The sequence below is a fragment of the Brienomyrus brachyistius genome, chromosome 20 (assembly GCF_023856365.1).
Source record: "Brienomyrus brachyistius isolate T26 chromosome 20, BBRACH_0.4, whole genome shotgun sequence".
Taxonomy (NCBI): Eukaryota; Metazoa; Chordata; class Actinopteri; order Osteoglossiformes; family Mormyridae; genus Brienomyrus; species Brienomyrus brachyistius.
This window is the reverse complement of record NC_064552.1, coordinates 4,494,984-4,514,756: the sequence shown is the minus strand read 5'-3', so window position 1 is coordinate 4,514,756 and position 19,773 is coordinate 4,494,984. Positions and strand designations below refer to the sequence as shown.

The window sequence follows — 19,773 nt, the reverse complement described above, 5'->3', positions numbered from 1 at the left end:
CCTAAGAAATAGAGCTGTTTCCCATTAGCGATCCTATTTAAAATGTACCTGAGAAGCTATTTGCGTATTTACAATAATACAACATTACACATAACCGCGCAAAGATACAACTCTGAAGCACATGAAGCTCCCGGAAGACATTACGCATCACGTGACCTCCTGCGTCACGGCTGAAATGGCAGCCCGCAGATACACACTCTGATATCGGCGCTTGTTCTGTAGCCTAATATTTCTGTCCGTAAAAAGAGTGTCCACAGCAGCAAGAAGCGAACCAGGCAGGTGCGTTTTCAATGCCTGTTTCAGCACAGTAAATTAACAAGAATGCAGTGTGTTGTGACTGGCTGTTCGTGGAGTGACATGTGATTTGCTAAAGTAATACATGCCTTCCCTGCTTCCCTGACTTGTGTCTAGCTACTATCGGACGTGTTCAGTGACTTTAAAGCGAGTCCAGGCCGATCTGACCACGTTCTGTCGTAATGATCGAGAGCTGGCGGTCTAGTTATTTCGTGGGCTAGGTGGGAACTAGCTGGTTAATCAACCAGCTAAACTACTTTCAGTGAACAAACCTCACATGTCAGGATCCGAGTCTTAAATGCGCCGATTACGGGGCCAAAGGCGTCGCCGATTGGGTCTCCGGGGTCCTTTTGTGCTGCATCAGCATCAGATGTTAACGTAAGCCGAGATAACAGCGTCTAAATAGAGACAGTCATCCGCCCCGCCGGCTCACCGTTTCTTTAATAAACCGACCAATCAGCGGCCGCCGCGGTTTTTTAACGAGTTTTGATAAACAACAATTGGTATATTCCACCACAAGCACAACCATTTTCAAATGTATATTATTAATAACCCTAAAGTTAGAGTCAGTGCTGTTGTATAATGCAATTTGAATTAAATCAGAACGTTCGCTGGGAGCGATAAGTTAAAACCAGGGTCTGAGTGGAAATAACAGCAACTATTTTCACTTCTATGGGACTTATGTTACATGCGACCTATTCCATATTATAATATAATGTTGCAAGGAGTTTTAAGATAGGTTTGAATCGCTCTCATTAGAAATAAACTGTATAAGAACATTGAATATATGGAATATTTTAAGGGTGAGATTGTTAATCCATCCATCCATTTTCCAAACCGCTTATCCTACTGGGTCGCGGGAGATTGTTAATATTTAACCATATCCATATCTTGGCGATTTGCTGAATCTGCCCTTTAATGTACTTAGAGGCTAAAGATCAGAAAATACAAGCGTGTGTTCGCATACATCACCTGGAAAGACCATGAAACAAGGTAAACTGTGTTGTATGCTTTGGTAATTGTTTTGACATACAAAATATCTTTGCTTATTGTTTTGAGATACAGTGTATCTTTGGTCATTGTTTTGAGATACAATATATCTTTGCTTATTGTTTTGAGATACAGTGTATCTTTGGCCATTGTTTTGAGAGTCAATACCAAGTGTAATAATGTAGCGGAAAGTGTACTTAAGTGAAAGTATCGCCAGTTACTTGTAGGTGACTGCAAAGTTTCTATAGTAATTTAGCATTTACCTAATTTTTGGTTAAGGAAAGCTACAGCAAACTGTGGATTTACAGATAATGTACTCTTCTTTTAAATAGATTTTCTCTAAATAAACAAAATATTTAAATATCATAGTAATTTCTTGTACTATTAGACCCAAGCGACCTACCTGAGCTATATGTTAAGTACATATAACATGAAAGTAAATCCAAGATACAGTTAATCTATAATAAGATATCCTACTCGCGTGTAAGGCTAGATGCCTGTTGCCTGTTCATAACTGAGACAGTCGCTTGTGGCTCTGGCGTAAGCGGCCGTTTGGATTAACGCGTGGCCCCCGTCCCCAGACGGCAGCGCGATGTCCCCGAAGATCACCGCCGAGCTGCTTCGGCACCTGAGGCAGGCGATGAAGAGCAGCAGGTACGTCAGCGAGCCGCTGCAGGCCTACATCATACCGTCGGGGGACGCGCACCAGGTACGTGCAGGCGCGCCGCCGACGCTGTCGCTGCTGTCACATTCTGTCTGGGAAATTTCTACGTCATACAGTTGGTGACATTTATGATCTGAACCTGTTTGAGATGTCACGCACGCAATATCTGTTATTTGGATTACGTGTTTTTTTTAATAACAGGTGTGTAATTGCGTGTGGTGTGTTAATTTAAGTGATGCGCCCACTGCGCAGGTCATGCAGAACTGAAAATTAATGAATGTCGGGTGGGTACTTTCCCGTTTTTCCAGGGGATTCCTCGCGTAACCTCCTGCTGTTTCAAATTGGCGGCGGGGGTGTCTGCTCGCTGTTTAGAGGTCGAGGGGCGCATGACCTCTGCGCCGCAGCCACTTGTCCATATTTAACCCACTGCTGTTAATTTTTGTCACGGATTGAAGAAGAGGCTGATTAGGGCTCGTTAATGGGTCCGTGGGGGCACTCGCTGCTGATTACGCTTAATTACAGCCGACGTTCCCGCTCTCTTTGCGCTTCAGAGTGAGTACATCGCCCCCTGTGACTGCCGACGGGAGTTCATCTGCGGATTCAACGGCTCGGCAGGTACGGTAATGTGGGGGTCCGGTACAGTGCGGGCGCTCCGCGTTCGTGTGTGTGTGTGCGTCGGCACGTGTGTGCCTGTGCAAGCCTGCCACTTGTATACTTTGCCTGTGGCCTAGGATTCTGTGTTCCCAGTGTAAATTAATTTATTATTTTATTATTATGTCGTGGTAAATATTTAATTTTACAAATCTGGGGCATTCATGCCGTATTTGGTATCGCAGTGCTCATTACATATAATTAAAGAGAACAAAGTCGTGCACAGAGCACTAACACATCAGCACTGGGTTACTTATTGTCGACTTATTTTTATATTGATAGATTACATTTGTATTGGTGATGGTTCAGTGAGGGAGCATTCCTACACATTCCGGTTGTTGAATCTTGACCCCATGGTTCAGGGCCATAGTTGAGTCCTCTGTTACCTCAGCGATACGAGGGGGGGGCAGCAGATTTCAAAGAACCTTCCGGTACAGACCGCTGAATTAATACAAAAGATGGAAACGAACCAGTAGGACCCAGAGAGACCTGGCAGAGTTGGTGAAGGACACCTGTGTGGGGTGGGTCTCTTGTAGGTATCTATCTTTAAAGGACTCAAATATGGGACGTATATACACACATATGGTCACCCCTTAATATGCATTGGAAATAGTCATCAAACTAGTTTTTTTTAAATACTTTGTTAAATATTTCATTGCAAATTCAGTAAAATGCAGACCTGTGCCCCCCCCACTGTAAGCTGAGTCCTGTGCTCATCTTACCATGAAATATGCAGGGATGTGAACAGCAGATACGTTTAAAAAGGACCCCCCAGTGACTCTGCCTGCGAATCCAACTGGGCCTGAGATAAAATAAATGCCGCCCCAGTTCCCTCCTCGCTGCCGGCGTCGCGGACGTCCGCTTCAGCCTCCCATCGCAGTGGTTTTTATGGAGAGTTTGTCGCTTCTGCTGGGCGTTTATGAGGTGGTGAGAGGGCTGTCAACGTGGCACGGGGTGTGAATGAGTGACAAGCCCTCCGGCGGTGAGGGCGGCGGGGGCCGATTCTGAGGGCGAGCGTGCCTGACCCGGGCCTTTCCAGGGACCGCCATCGTGACGGAGAAGCACGCTGCCATGTGGACGGATGGGCGGTACTTCCTGCAGGCGAGCCAGCAGATGGATGGCAACTGGACCCTCATGAAGATGGGTGAGCTGAACCTGGTGACTTTAAGGGCACACTCACACACCAGTCACTCACACACCAGTCACTCACACACCAGTCACTCACACACCAGTCACTCACACATGCACACCTGCGGGCAATTTAGCAACTACAATTAGCCTCAGCATGTTTTTGGACTGTGGGAGGAAACCCCACGACGACATGGGGAGAACATGCAAACTCCGCACACATGTGACCCAGGCGGAGACTCGAACCCGGGTCCCAGAGATGTGAGGCAACAGTGCTAACCACTGCACCACCATGCCACCCCCATATTGTAAATCGAATATGATAAATAAGTGAATTACTATAGTCATTAAATAAGTAAATATTTGGTTAAATGCCAAAAAAAATCACTCTACTAATCAATCTACTTGCTAAACACTGAGTTATTTACGCTACACGATCGCTACAGAGACTGTAAACATGGCTGTGTAGATGCTACCATCGTCCGACATCAGTGGAAAATATCGTATGGCATATTGCTAGCGTGGGAAGAGATTTCAGATTTGCTATCGCGCCATCAAAACAACCATGGTAAAGTAAGCGTCGTCTGTACTTCTAGGTGTGTTTAATACCTGGTGTTTATTGAGTTGAAGATGTGGACCTCAATGCTCTTAGCAGAAGTTTTACAGACTGTTTTGAACAGTTAAAGGCCTGTGATTTGTGGTGGTCGTGATTTTTTTTTACGAGATTTCTTGTCGTGTGTTTTGGCAGGTTTGAAGGAGACACCGACTCAGGAGGACTGGCTGATCAGCGTGCTTCCTGACAACTCCAGAGTGGGCGTAGATCCTTGGATCATCGCGGCAGGTTAGCTGGAAGACTCGACGTCACAGTCGGGGGTCTTTAAGCATGAGGAACACTGGTCTTGGGCAGGTGGGCGTGGCTACTTTTGTCATTAGTTGGCTTTCCCTTCAGACCAATGGAAAGCCATGTCCAAGGCCCTGAGCGTTGCTGGCCACTCGCTGGTCGGCGTGCAGGAAAACCTCATCGACGCCATTTGGCAGGATCGCCCCACAAGGCCCAGTAACGCTCTGATCACGCTGGGGTTGGCGTTCACTGGTGGGTGCCCTCTGGAAGCTCAGATAAGCAAAAAATAGGGTGTAGGGCTTTATTTAGTAATTAATATAATTAATTTATTTTGCAGGCATGACCTGGCAGGAGAAGATCGTGGCTTTAAGGGCAAAGATGTCGGAGCGAAAGATTTCCTGGTTTATCGTCACGGCTCTGGATGAAATCGCTTGTAGGTTTGTCTGTTCGCTGCTGCTCCCGTTTCCCGAGCGGCATGTTTATCGGTTACTCTCTCTTGTGGGGACGCGTCCCTAGTGAGTGTGAAATGAGCCGCGCGCTGTCTGGGTCCCTGCCCAGTGTCGCCAGTCATACCCCTAATCAGCACCGCTGGCATGAATGAATGTTTACGGGGAATGAAGTTCCCTTCGATTTGGTCGATTCGGGGAGTCTGTCTCATATTTTGGGAAAGAGCGGGAGGTTCCTCAGTGTCATTTTAACACCCCCCCCCCCATCAAACATTCCCCAGGGCTTTTCAACCTGCGAGGTTCGGACATAGAGTACAACCCTGTCTTCTTCGCCTACGCCATCGTTGGGATGCAGACGATAAGGTACTGCACAGTCTCACTGCGCTGAACCCTCATCCCCCACAAACACACACACACCTGGTCCCTCACTGGATGGGGGGGGGGCCTCACTTAGACGCATGTCCCTGGGTAGGCTATGCATTGACGGCAAGCGTGCCACCGACCCCGCTGTGAGGGAGCACCTGCAGCTGGACGCCCCTGGCGAACCGGACCTCAGGGTCCAGATGGTGTCGTACGGGTTGGTGGAGGCGGAGCTGCGTGGCGTGTGCGCAGACCTCGGGCCCAAGGACCGCGTGTGGATCAGCGACAAGGCCAGCTGTGCGCTCACGGAGATCATCCCCAAGGTGTGGGCCGGGGGCTGTTGGCAATGGTGTCTGGGTGGAGCTGGAAGGAGGGAGGAAGCGAGGGAGGATGGATGGATGGATGGATAATTATTAGAGACACACTGATTGTATCAGCCAGCTATTGTCGTCAGCTGATACAGCAGCAATTGGCCATCAGCCGATGGTTAAAAATGAGCTGATATTTACTGCCGATAATTCTCTTTAAAATAGTGACCACATTGATCTGCACGCCTGCACAGTAAACATCTGCCATGTGGAATTATTCTAATGTCATTAGAAACGATTTCGCAAGCATTGCTTCGCTAAAATTTCATGGATCTAATGATGAACGTTTCAGCTGAGCAAATCTGATTAACGTCAGTAAGCAGGTCCCACTGCTGTCCGTCTGTCTCACCTTCAGGCCCACAGGATCCCCATTCCTTACACTCCTCTCTGCCTCGCCAAAGCGGTGAAGAACCCCACTGAGATCCAGGGAATGAAGACGGCACACGTATGTCACCGTGGCGATGCCGTGGCGGTGGTGGGGGGGGGGGATGCCAGGTTGGCATGGATTTCAGGTCGGAACATACATGCGGTTGCTAAACTCAGGATTATCGTGTCTTGAAACAGATCAAAGACGCAGTGGCTTTGTGCGACCTCTTCGCTTGGCTTGAAAAAGAGGTATTTCATGCCGGTTCGCCCGCTTTGTTCTGGAAGATTCCTCCCCTGTATCAGGTTTCTGTTCCTGAGGTCGCATCCCTTCGCCGGTGTCGGGGGAGTGACCTCGTACAATCCCAGGACCTTCACCCCAACTCCTGAAGCTGTTTCTCCTGCCCCCCCCAGATCCCCAAAGGCACGGTGACTGAGATCTCAGCTGCTGACAAAGCAGAGGAGCTGCGTAGGTGCGTCTAACTCTGCTTGCATCCCGCCAGCAGATGGCGCAGCGCTTAAGGGCATGGACTTGTAATTGGAAGGCTGTTCGTTGTAGCACTCGACACCTTTTGGAAACATTTGCATGAAAATATGCCAGCGAATAGTAATATAAGCTGTATTTGGTTAAGAGCCGTTATTTAACCAACAATATTTGTAGAATTATTAATGTTTACTTCAGTTGTTTTGGGCATTTCCTGTAATTCTGTGTATATTTGTACTTTGCTGCCACCTAGTGGACATATTTTATGCTACATGGCTGAATTTGAATTTCAGCTGATCATTGGCATTTATACCTAGAACAGGTTTTGTTTGATACTGTTGTTCTCTTCAGCCAGCAGAAGGACTTTGTTGGCCTGAGTTTTCCAACCATTTCCAGCGTGGGTCCGAATGGAGCTGTGATACATTACAGGTGCGGTTCAGGCTCCTCGGACAGTCATGCGCTGAGATTATCAGGGAGCGTCTGACCCTAATTAATATTTACAGCCTTGCAGGGTACACGCCTCCTCTCTCGGCTTTTATGACCCTTTTGTTCTTGAGTAATCGGAGAGGCCTTAGTCATTCTGGAAGGTTCCGGGTTGGTCGTTTTATGTCTTATTGATATATGTAGGTGATATAATTGATCTGTGTCTGTCCTGCAGACCTCTGCCGGAGACAAACCGGACGCTGACCCTGAACGAAGTCTACCTGATAGACTCGGGGGCCCAGTACCTGTAGGTGTACCCCGCCATCTTTGCATTGCCTGCTTTTGTTAATGTTCCCGGAGGGCCTGGGGTTTTGAGGGTGGGGGTTGAAATGTGACCCCCCCCTTTGCAGTAGAGAAGTCAGAGGTGAACGTGAAGTGTGGGGAAGACAAGTAGGGCCTGTAGAAACGGAACCAAAATGTGGTTTTTAACTATTAAGGTAAATGAACAATTTTCAGTGTCTGATTAGGAGCATAATGGCAGAATTGGGGGGGAGACATGGAATTAGGGCACTGACTGGTCTACAGACAAAGGTTCCTGCGGGTTTTGCGATCCGGAAGCCATGTGCTCATCCCAGCCGATTGTGCTTCCTGATTTCCAGCGACGGGACGACGGACGTGACCCGTACAGTGCATTTCGGAACGCCCTCTGCTTTCGAAAAGGTACGCCGGCCTTGGGGAGTCAAAATGAGGGCAATGGCCGCCCCGTTCCGTTTTAAAGAACCCTCACATGCCCCCCTTCTGGGAGCCGGTTGGGGGGGGTTCTGCTCGATTCATGAGTCTCCCAGATCGTTTCAATGGAGATGGGATGTCCCACCCCCCAACGTGATCATGTCTGTCCTGTTATTCGCAGGAGTGCTTCACCTACGTTCTGAAGGGCCACATAGCCGTGAGTGCGGCCATCTTCCCAAACGGAACCAAAGGTTTGGTTTCCCCGTAAACATCCCAGTCTCTAAACTGCCCGTATCGTGGGATGAACCTCATTGGCCTCTCTGAGAGGAGTTTGGCTTTGGCCTGTGTAGATTTGAACACTTAAATCAGTTAATTTCTTGGCCGGTTGCACAAATTTAGCATTAGTTGTACGTAATGTCACTTCACAGGGTATGAACAGTCCTACTATTTTCAGGGTTTAGGTCAAAATTTACAGCGAGGAGCAAAACGTATATGTAGGAGACAGCTTGCTGTGCTGCCCCCCCGCAGGCCACCTGCTGGACTCCTTCGCCCGCTCGGCATTGTGGGAGTCCGGGCTTGACTACCTTCACGGGACGGGACACGGGGTCGGCTGCTTCCTCAATGTCCATGAGGGGCCCTGTGGGATCAGCTACAAGACGTTCGCAGATGAGCCCCTGGAAGCCGGCATGATCGTCAGTGATGGTAGACCGGGCATTTAGTTATAAATATCTGGGATTCGAACCTATGACCTCTCTTGGCCTGTAGCTGCAACACTACTGGAGTTGCGGGAATATTTTGTGCCTTGTATATTGCATCACGATCGAGCTGTTGATTACTCACCTCATGTCATGCCTTTTTAAATGAATTTTCTAGAACCTGGATATTATGAAGATGGAGCTTTTGGGATTCGAATCGAGAACGTTGTCTTGGTGGTTCCTACTAAACCCAAGGTATGTCACCACTGCACCCCCTCCCCCCCCCCCAAGGTATTTGCTCAGTATGTGAAAGGGTCTCCTTTTTTAAAAGAAAACAATCGTTCTGTCCTCTTCAGTACAATTACAGGAATCGTGGCAGTTTGACCTTTGAGCCTATCACGCTCGTCCCGATTCAGGCGAAGATGATCAACAGTGAAATGCTAACGCAGAAGGAGGTAAGTGGGGTAAAAGCAGAGCCAACTGTCACCCTGGCAACTCTGTCCAAAAGGCAGGTGCATCTCTTTACTTATTTTCACATGTATGCATTTTTAAAATCCGTGAGTGGACACTTAGGTTTGTTTATGTGTGATTTTTCTTATCCCAAACCCCCACCCGCTTACAGCGCGATTGGTTGAACGAGTACCACAGGCAGTGCCGAGAGATTGTCGGAGCCGAACTGGAGCGGCAGGGTCGCAAGGAAGCCCTCGATTGGCTGATCAGAGAAACTCAGTCAATCAAGTAATGAAAGCGTGTCAGCTGACGTGTAGGCAGGTCAGCCGTGACTGACCTGCGATTCGCCCGCGAGTCACCCTTCCTTTACTTCAGATCCTTTCCTGTCGGCCTCTCTTCACGCTGCCCTTCTTTTCTAAGACGCACATTATCTCTATGGTTTTATCTAGATTCAGCGCGATTAAGTAAAAAAAGAAAAACGCGGCAAAGTTTTCTTGTCGTTCTTGGATGCTGCACACACACTGCCACCTGGCAAACAGTTTGTCAGTCTAGGTCAAGTCTGGGTCACCAACAGCCTTATGGGATTGGCCATTTATTAACAATTAAGAGATTATTATTTAAAGAGTTCATTTTTTATATATAGAAATGGCAAAAAAATCAACTGTACAAAACCATGACAAATGTATTCATTTTGAAATTTCTGTGAAAGACTTTTAATTGATTACAGTTTTCTCCCTTAGGCTGTGTGAAATATATAATCAGTTTATTTTAAAAAATAAAACTGTTAATCCTCCAGTTTTGTCAGTGCTAGTCTGACAGGGAACATGAACTTAGTTTATAACCCAGAAGCATTTTATAGCATTTTTACATTTGGTTTAGGAAACATTATTAAGGGACCCCCCCCCCCAAATTCAAACCCTTTCCCTCAGCACAGGAGTTTCACTGGGCCTCTGTCTCTTACTGAGTGTAATGATTATAATTTCACATCAGTGTCCCAAGCTGGTTTTCACAGCTGCATGTAAAACACAGATGGATCCAGGATAATCCCATCACTGCCGTCCTTGATGCGGTCTGGGCGCGCCAGCGCCCCCTGTAGCCCGCTTTGCGCTCCCTCCGCCGTGGCGAGGTCGCTGTCCCCGTCCTCCATGGGGATGGGATTACTGTATATGAAGTAGATCCCCACGTCGTGCTGGGACACGCCTGACCTTCGTAGCCGGGAGATCAGCCCCCTCCGTCTCCTCGCACCCAGGGAACCGGGCTCGCCCCGCGGCCCGTGGCTGCCGACCGCGCTCTCGTACTCCCTGGCCTGCCTCCGCTGCCTTGGGAGCGCAAACAAGTCTGTTCAGATGTGAGCATGTCTCAGGAGGGTCTGAATATAGGAATAACTGTATGGAAAATGTCGGGTCAACGGAACTGCATTTGTGACCTGGAAACTGCATCACGTCGGCAGTAGAAATGAAGGAGTTCAGTATGTGAAAACTCAAAAACCCGAGGAAGATACTTTCCCATGTTTCTCATCCAATCGGATGCCCGTCTGTCTCACACACTACAGACACTTAAAGATACACATCTGGCTGGTTGTGCACGGGGGGAGGAACCGTAAGTTAATTCTGAGCATATTATTCCCAGATACGTTTGTTCTGTATGTAAGAAATTGGGGGTGCAGGGGGGGGCTGGGGGTTATATACCAGCCTCGATGCACGGACAGCTGGCACGGAGACGGGCACGAATGGCAAGAGGACGGCCCACCTAGAGGGAACGGGCACCTGAAACGTGCCCCTTGTGGGCATAATGCTGCCAGCTGCCGCAAAAACAATTCAAATTTTATTCATCACACTGCTAAATTGGCCCGGGAACATACATCAGCTGAAAACGTCACATTTTAAAACCTTTTCTTCCTGCATAAGGCTCTACAGACGGGCTGCTTGACCATATCTATGATTTCTATGCTGATTGTTCCGGATGGTTTCCATTCAGAGAAAATTTAAATCGGACATGAGAGCCTGAGACTATTTTCATACGAGACAAATCGAGTGAGCGATTATAATAATGCCCCATCTGCCATGTCAGGATCATCCGCTGATGACTTTGGCACGTTCGGTCCGGATCGAAAGAAGCTTCAGAAACAGCTGGAAGGACATTTTAAGTCCGAGCAGCTTCACCCTTACCCACACCCCCAATCCTGGTGGGGGGGGGGGGGCGTGGGGGGGGGGGGCACGGCAGACTTACCGAACACGTCTGTGGTAGGAGATGCTGCAGAATATGCCGGTGAAGGTGAGCAGGCACAGAGCCAAAGACGTCACCGTGATGTTGAACATTCTGAACTCTGGAGAACAGAAATCGACCCCAATCTTCAGCCCTGTCCTCTGCATAGACACACTTCAAATACCTCGCATATGCACATGCTTTCACTCCGCGTCCCCCTTTGATGTAAACTGTTGCTGGATAGTTTTGCTTATTCTGTGTTTACTACAGAAGTAGAAGTTCAGTGACCTTTTTTCGGCGGTTCCCTTCTTGGGATTGGAACCAACAACCTGCTTAATCACAGGTCCTGTTTGTGAAAGATGCAGCTGCCCTTTGCTCATCCGTACAGGAATGTTACTAGCAAAGTTACATGCAGGCCTTAGCTTCCCCGGCATGACGCCAACGGCGTCTACAGCTGTAAGCCGTAGCCGATGATGGGAGTTCGAGGGTAATCCTTCACTGGAGATGAATAGCACAATGTTTTTGCCACTTCGGTCAGGCGTGTCACCGAATAAAGCTTTCAACTTTTGAATAAAATATAAATGTCAGTGCAGTTTGCGTGACCAAAACTAGCCAGACCGAGACTGCAAGATAAACTAAGGCCAAGTCACAAGCTAATATAGAATTATGAATAGATGTAAAATGCATCAGTTTATGGCAGTTTTATGAGACTTTTCTATTAGCAGATTGGTGCTTTGAATACATATTTTTGTTCCAAGAGGCAGTGAAATATTGAGTTATTAGTTATAATGCGACTGTCAGAAATATGGCCCGAATTCCTGGTCCATCTGGAAATGGGATTATTTGTGTCATTAGGTCACTGGGTCAGGAAAGCATCCATCTCCGGCTAATAGTCACTCCTGAAACCTCTGGCAAAGTCACGAAGATCAACAAGGACTGAACGTCCCAGACTTTGCAGGCAGACAGATATTTTGCAGACCTAGAGTTGCAGGCAGGGCGCAGCGCGAGCTTTCGGTTTAGTGAGGTGGGCTGGCGTGTAGCGTTAGCAGTGCGGCCGCATCACTCACCGTGGATGGCGTCGCTCACGGGCAGGACGGCGGTCCTGTTGACAGCCGGAGCGGCGCTGCTGCTGTTTCCCGTCATGCCGCCATCGGTGTGGCCCCCAGTGAATCAGGAGGGTCCTTAGGCGAGGGGATTTCAAAGGCCGGGGGCCATGTGACCCAGCTCTCTCGGCCGCGTTGCCCTGGAAACATCGTGATTCTTTTGTTGCCCGTGCGTTTTATTCACTAAACGGCCCCCTCCACCCCAAGTCTACTTGCCTTGTTTTTTACTCATTATTCATTCCATCTGACAGGCTTCAGACAGAAGAGCACTCAGAGAAAAGCTCGTTCGAGGCCCTCGTTAGTTCCCGTCGAAAATGACAACATAAAATTCGAGAGAACCATCGTGAAAAGAGAACTTCACAGTGACAATCCTTACATTTGAGTTTTATCAATCACATCCTTTGACAGGAAGAATTTTAATATGCCATCCATTCATCTGAGGAGTACAGACTGGAGAGGAAAGGAGGGGGGTTTCATTTTCTTTCGGATTTTTTTTTTGTGACCATAGAACTACTGAGGCTGCCACATGTCTAATTTCATTGGACGTGTCCATCAACATATTGGACAAATACCTCTTGGTAATGTGGCTCCGTGGCATCGGCCGGCATTTGGAGCCTTTAACAAGGCAGCGAATGTTCACAGCCGTTCCTCTCTGCTTTTGAGGAGGAAGGACGTGTATGAGGTCCCTCTGCTTGGAGGTGAGCCAAGGGGTGTGATTAGCATAAATTACTGCCGAATCCGAGGTGCATATTTAAAAATAAACCGCGGACACTCTTGTGGGGGCCCGTTTTGTGAGGCAGACTTTATGGTGTCGTCCTCCTATGACAGCAGGCACAATGGAGGCCTTATTCTGGCTTTCAGTGAAAATTTAACACTTTATTGCCACATGGTGACACATTATGAAGAAAAGATCATCCGGATTTTTATCCAAGCAGAAAAACGTCTTGTCCTGTCTTGTCTCATTATATTCCCACGTAAAGCCATTGGTCTAGAAGCTTAAATAAACAACCCATAATTTTAGCCATCTTCATGCTGCTTATCCTGTACAGCGTCACAGGAGTGGAGAATGTCCCAGTCGGGATTTGGCGTAATGCAGGGGTACAAACGGCATGGGATGCCAGTCCGCCACAGAGTACAGATGCACACTGACAAAGAGCAATTTAGAGCTGCCAGTTGACCAAACCGGATGTGTCCGGACAGCAGGAGGAAAATGTAGTACCCAGGAGAAAGCCACATATCATGTGGAGAATGTGCAACCCCACACCCTACCAGTAGGAGGCAGCAGTGGTACTTATCGACCTGCTATGACACTATGATAAATTTTTATCCAATCTGATCTATTTTTATATAGTTTCCAATCTTGCTGAAAACAAATGAAAGACCGGCACGATCATTAGTGACGTCATACAGTGTCATAAGTGTGAGGGAAAAATATCAAATAATGTTTTGCAAATACAGTAATTTTTCATCAGTTTTTCCACGAACTTGTTTGTGAATTTGCTGCATTTATGTGCACTTTTGTTGGGAATTTGTGTTCTTACACAACATACACACCCATTTTCCATACCCCATTTGTTCTGTGCGGGGTTGCTGCGGTTTGGAGACTATCCTGAAAGGCAGGGAATAATTCAGGACAGGGGGGACAACCCATCGCGGGAATATTCTTACTTAACATATTCTTATAGAATTAATAACAGCATATTAAGTATCTGTACTGCTGCTTGGATAGGTACCAGCCCTGTTGAAAGATGGGTAGTTTAGGATAACTCTTTGGCTATAAAACAGCCGGTCTATATGTTTTCCTTCCTTGAAAAGGCCTAATATTCATGGTGAATTATTGGTGAATCCCTCATTGGGGATATCAGCATCGTGTTTCCATGCCGTTATCCAGCGGGACACCCAGCTTGCAGTCGGTATTTTGAATTGCCGAGGAAAGATCAGCTAGACGCCGAAAGACACAAAAGCAGCTCCTGGGACGTGAAAGTGCAGCCGTGCGACTTTCCGGATCACGTCTCCTTTTGTCGCTGTTGGTAAACATGAAATGGCAGCGCGCTTAATGACCTTTTAGGCGGCATCCGTGACCGACAGGACGTCGCGCTGCACGGAAAGCACGTTATTTATCCACGCTTTAAATAAAACCCCGTCTGCCTAAAATTACGCTGCTATGAGGCTGCACTGCCATATGCTCATCTTGTGTTCTATTTCTGATATATTTGAATACTTAATTTTCCACAATAACATTCATTCTATTGATAGCCTGCCCCCCAGTGACTCGCAATAAACAGCCTTTAATCCCTTTTTCCTCCCGGACCTGCCGTTCTGGTGACCCCGCTGAGATCCTTGTCCGCACTTTGGCTCTGAGCCTGGCTGGGGGGTGCGGGATGGGGGGGCTGTTGAATCTGGCCGTATTGATTTGCTCGGTTCATCACTCTGGGGAAACGAGCCCCTCTTCCCTCCAGCTAAAAGGAGAAACGTGGAAGCCGACAGATGCCCCTTATTCGTTCATTTGTTCCACTGTCACTATCTGTGTCTCTTATCGGGTAAAGCACCGTGCAAACGCTGTTTCTTGCTCGGCGACAGGCTCAGCGGGGGGCTGGGAAATTGCCGTTTTCTTTATTTTCTTCGAATATATACGTGTATATAATAATAATAATAATAATAATAATAATAATGTTGATATACTTGCCCTTTGAGCACATAAACACAAAGTTTGTCGGTTAAAGCCACAGAGTTTTTAATCTGAATAAAAAACGTGTTTTTAAACTGAATTCCATTTGTTCAAATGAAACTGTCAGGTAAGCCAGGAAACGTACATTTTTAGAAACTGCTTAGTTGCATGTGTGGCATTTAGCATCGCGCCATATTTAACTATAAGCGATATACATTTATCAACGGGGAAACGGATGACTGTATATGAAAATAAGTCTTTTCGTTTTAATTTCATGCGTCGGTGCCCCTTCAAAGCGCCATAACATTTCATCCACTAGATGTCACTATAGAGACAGATTTTCTTTCTTTAATCACACTTGTTTGCGTTTTCGCTGTAAGTGCCCCCGTCAGTCTCCATCTGACATATATTATACTGTCATTTAAGCGACAGTAGGGTCCATTTCCGACACATCTATAATGTCAACATACCAATAAACGTTCGTATTCTAGATAAACATTCTCAATCGCTTCCCACCTCAGAGGGTATTTTAATACGGTTTCTTAAAACAGTAGTAACCGAAAAAATTGACACATTGAAGGTGTTTTACTTACTTAATGTCTATTTACATATCTGACATACTTGTTTAATATTTCATAACCATATTACATAAAGGTCATGCTAACTATTTACATCTGAGAACACTTTCATTGCATGAACATTGCGATGTTTATTCAAAGGACATGATTGCTCAGTCATTGCCAACAAGGACCGTGGGAAATTCAGGGCTGCAAATGCAGCTCCCATGAATTCCCGCTCCTCAACATTCAAGAGTAAAAACAGTTATGGCAGGTAACACTGGGTTAGTAACAGATGGAATTAATAAATTAACTACCAAGTGATACAATGTCAGATATGTAAAAGTCTCCTCTATACAAAGGGGCTGTGTTCAGCATAATTTGGTTGGCTAATGATATACACTAAGTAGACAAAAGTACTGGGACACGCCTCTTAATGATTGAATTCAGGCTTTTCATTCAGACCCATTGCCACAGGTGTATAAAATCAAGCACCAAGCCATGCAGTGAAAGAATTGGCTGTTCTGAAGAGCTCAGTGAACTCAGGCGTGGTACAGTGATAGGATGCCGCCTTTGCAATAAGTCAGTTTGTGAAGTTTCTTCCCTGCTGGATATTCCAGGGTCAACTGTAAGTGTTATTACTGCAAAGTGGAAGCAGTTAGGAACGGCAGCAACTCAGCCAGGAAGTGGGAGATGGCGAAAAGTAAGAGAGCGGGTCGCCGAGTGCTGAGATGCATACTGTATGAAACTCGCCAACGCTCTGTTGACTCAGTAACTGCAGAGTTACAAACTTCCTCTGGCATTAATCCCAGCACAAAAACTGCTCATGTAATGGGCTTCCATGGCCGAGCAGCTGCATGCAAGCCTCACATCACCAAACCCAATGCCAAGCGTGGGATGGAGTGGTGTAAAGCACACTGCCACTGGACTCTGGAGCAGTGGAAACGTGTTCTGTGGAGTGACGAATCACGCTTCTCTGTCTGGCAGTCTGATGGATGAGACTGGGTTTGGCAGATGCCAGGAGAACGTTACCTGCCTGACTGACTTGTGCCAACTGTAAAGTCTGGTGGGGGAGGGATAATGGTATGGGGGTGTTTTTCAGGGATTGGCCCTTAGTTCCAGTGAGGACCTCTTAATACTTCAGCACACAGGAGATTATGGGCAATTATATGCTTCCAACTTTGTGGGAGCAGTCTGCAGAAGGCCCTTCTCTGTTCCAGCATGACTGTGCCCCAGTGCACAAAGCAAGGTCCTTAAAGACATGGTTGGGTGAGTATGGTGTCGAAGAACTTGACTGGACCCACACAAAGCCCTGACCTCAACCCCACTGAACACGTTTGGGACGAACTAGAATGGAGATTGTGAACCAGGCCTTCACACCCAACATCAGTGTCTGACCTCACAAATGCTCTTCTGGATGAATGGGTAAGAATTCCCACAGACACACTCCAGAACCTCGTGGAACGTTTTCCCAGAAGAGTGGCAGCTCCTGTGATTGTAATGGCCAGGCGTCCCTGTACTTCTGTCCATATAATGAATGTACATTCACATCACGGTTTGATTTAACATAGAAGCTATTTTTAAGAGTTTTTTTGTCCAGAGCACGTTTTATAGAATGTATTGGAGAACATAAGTGTTTAGGTCAGAGTCTGGCCCTATAACAGTGGGATTCTTCTTAGATAAAGGGCTCTGTTCACATTGCCTCAGCTGCTGGAGTCATGTTGACATTTGGAGGCTGGTGTTTGGAATCCAGCAGGTTAAACACTTTCCAAGCGCTTCAATTTCTTGACACTTTACGCCTTGACTCAAATACGGGAGCTTCGCATATTATGCGATTCGAAAGCTTACATTAGACCATTTCCCCTCTGCTGTTTATACTGCTTTATATTTTACTGGAGTAAATTCAATAAATGAAATTGCTGAAGGATACAATAGCAGACTCGGGAGTGAATATGGACTAGCATGAAATGTAAATAACTGTCGCTACGCCACCTGCTGGCTCGTCTCTGCAACGGACCGCGCGGCGCTCTGTCTAACCGACAGGCAGCCCCCAAATTTTTTTCAAAAGAATTTTATCTTCTCCGTGTAATCCAAACTCACCGGAACAAGCTGATCCCGAGTAGATCATGAGTGCATCTATCCACGGATAAACCCACAGCCCAAAGCCATACCTTTATCCCAATAGGCTCTTCCTGCAGAAAGGTAAAACGCATGTCAGTAAACCCCCTCGGTGGGGTCCTGCTTATAAACACAGGCTAATGATTACCGTTTAGCGAGCGCTCAGAAAATGACTTCCCTTTGGGGATAAAAGCAACAATCCTCTAGTATGTCCTGAAATTAACCAGGAACACCGGCAAACCGGGAGGATAAACATTCGAAAAAATAAATAGATAAACAAACAAAATAAATGCGGGGGGGCTTCAAATGATCACCTGCCAATTCAGACCTTAAAACATGAAAGCGAATCAATCGCTATGGAAAGGGATCCCAGTCGTTCGCAGACAATCGACACTCGATGAAATTATCAGCGGTAATTGACTCCTGTCTGCGCGTGCACAATGTTTCAATAAAGACAAGCGACCAGGACAAACAACAGATGCTTGTAATTGTACCAGCATGTAGGAGGAATCAGCGGCTACCTATGGCGGCCTGTCTGTTCGGGTGTCAGGGGTCATACTTGGGCCAGTTCTGTGTCAGAATAGATTATGGTGGATTAAAGCCATGTGTGAACGCCAACTGTTGAAATTTCTCAAATGAACGAACGACCACAAAGCAGCTGGAATATATTTAATGTCCTTTTCCCACATTTTCATACTTTATCCAATTCTTTCTTCCTGAGAGAGCAAGAGAAAAACACTATTTCGTGTCAGAGCCTTTCCCTTTAACTGTGCAGTTTCCATAATCGTTCCTTAAGTGGGAGGGTACTATTACATGAGGGGGAAAAAATTCAAATTATATTAGAGCAACAAAGCTTCCCCTTTGTGTTGAAGCTACTCTACGAGCTTTCAGTGTCTTGCGTCGTTACTTTATAAAGAGGTTTGGCAGCAACCTGCGGGGTGGGAGTGGATTACATGATTTTGTGCCTCCACTGAAAACTGTAGTATAACTATGAAAAGATGTGTGACCTGATATGACCGTATTGATTAAATATCACCACATAGAACATAAAATCCATCCATCTACCCGCCAAACGATTATCTTGGAGAGAACAGGACAGTAAATAAGACAATACTGGTAGAATCAAGGCAGTATAATTTAAATTATAATATTGTATGTTAATATTTCATAATCATCTTTTTAATAATTATTCTATGCATTTTGATGATTATTCTGCGAATTGTCACTTGCTGGCTGCAATTTGGTAATTTCTAATCAAGGTTAATGAGTAGTTTGAGAGATTAGCAGAAAATCGCCTCACACGCACGCACGCACGCCACTATAGTGAACTGTGATATTTGCAGACCGGTAATGGTGAAACATCTCCGCTTTGCGGATGCGGCACCGAAAAGCGGACCGTGACTCGCTTCACCGCGCGGGATGACGCAGCAAACGCTCAGCCCGCAGGCGTCAACGCACAGCAGCCCGGACATGTTGATTCGGTGCACCGTGACACCCTTGCAGCACGTCAAACTGCAAGTTCACCTTTGTATTTTTCCACCCCATCTTCCGCATACGTGCTCTGTGCATTTGTAGCGTCTTTCCATACACGCTTCGCAACTTGATAAACCACTTGAAAGTTAATTAACGACATACAATGGTTATACGTCCAGGATAAGGAAATACGATCGGCTCACTCATACCTGACTGCTTCCGACAAAGCAGTTTGATCTTCTGCTCGCACCATTGCAACTCAGTATTCTGTATCCCGTATCCTCTGAAACTCTCCGAAGCGGGTGCTTTGATACATTTTTCATGGTTTGTTTTTGAACAACAAAGGTCAGCTCTCATCTAGAGCCAAAAGAATAATCGTTGGGCGCAGAGCTACCCAAAACAGTGTATCGGATCACATGAGGAACACGTTAAACTGAAAGGCAATGTGAATATAGGACATACGGGATTGTTCTTAACGGGAATCCATCATCTGCACGCTTAATGCACATAAAATGTGATCAAGTTTTATTAGTAATATGAAACAAGATATGGTTAAGAATGTAAAGAGAAAACAGACAGGACCGCATCCTGATTGCTCGCACGTGCCCAATGCAAGGTGAAGAGCGTTCACTTTGCTAACCGGTGCAAGGTGGTTTTTGAGGCATGCGTGTTCCTCCCATTTACGCCGTCTAGAGTAGTGGGGAGAAACTAGTTGCTCCCAGCGGAAATGGCCCCGTGTCCCCACCTAGAGGCCATCCATGCA

At 46.6% G+C, this 19,773-nt stretch overlaps 2 protein-coding genes across 4 annotated transcripts; one reads left to right on the top strand and one right to left on the bottom strand.

The window, feature by feature from the left end:
- The first annotated feature begins 25 nt into the window (after positions 1 to 25).
- Positions 26 to 9,374, top strand: xpnpep1 (X-prolyl aminopeptidase (aminopeptidase P) 1, soluble). 3 transcript variants are annotated; one of them, XM_048987058.1, is made up of 21 exons: positions 26 to 279; positions 1,223 to 1,287; positions 1,866 to 1,993; positions 2,500 to 2,563; positions 3,639 to 3,743; positions 4,476 to 4,568; positions 4,677 to 4,820; positions 4,906 to 5,001; positions 5,296 to 5,377; positions 5,487 to 5,697; positions 6,098 to 6,187; positions 6,307 to 6,357; positions 6,520 to 6,578; positions 6,941 to 7,018; positions 7,248 to 7,319; positions 7,672 to 7,732; positions 7,923 to 7,992; positions 8,270 to 8,443; positions 8,615 to 8,691; positions 8,793 to 8,891; positions 9,059 to 9,374. In XM_048987058.1, exons 2-21 carry the CDS (start codon positions 1,278 to 1,280, stop codon positions 9,176 to 9,178), a joined length of 1,884 nt encoding a protein of 627 aa, XP_048843015.1. In that variant the 5' UTR covers positions 26 to 279; positions 1,223 to 1,277; the 3' UTR covers positions 9,179 to 9,374. The 3 variants fall into 3 exon arrangements, with proteins under 3 accessions (XP_048843015.1, XP_048843017.1, XP_048843016.1); XM_048987060.1 differs by lacking the exon at positions 1,223 to 1,287 and having other exon boundaries at positions 26 to 275; XM_048987059.1 differs by lacking the exon at positions 1,223 to 1,287.
- Positions 9,375 to 9,575: 201 nt separating this feature from the next.
- Positions 9,576 to 19,518, bottom strand: si:dkey-246e1.3 (uncharacterized). The gene is made up of 4 exons (XM_048987062.1): positions 19,220 to 19,518; positions 12,159 to 12,334; positions 11,116 to 11,212; positions 9,576 to 10,205 (listed from the first exon to the last, which is right to left on the bottom strand). Exons 2-4 carry the CDS (start codon positions 12,232 to 12,234, stop codon positions 9,893 to 9,895), a joined length of 486 nt encoding a protein of 161 aa, XP_048843019.1. The 5' UTR covers positions 12,235 to 12,334; positions 19,220 to 19,518; the 3' UTR covers positions 9,576 to 9,892.
- Between the last annotated feature and the right edge of the window lie 255 nt (positions 19,519 to 19,773).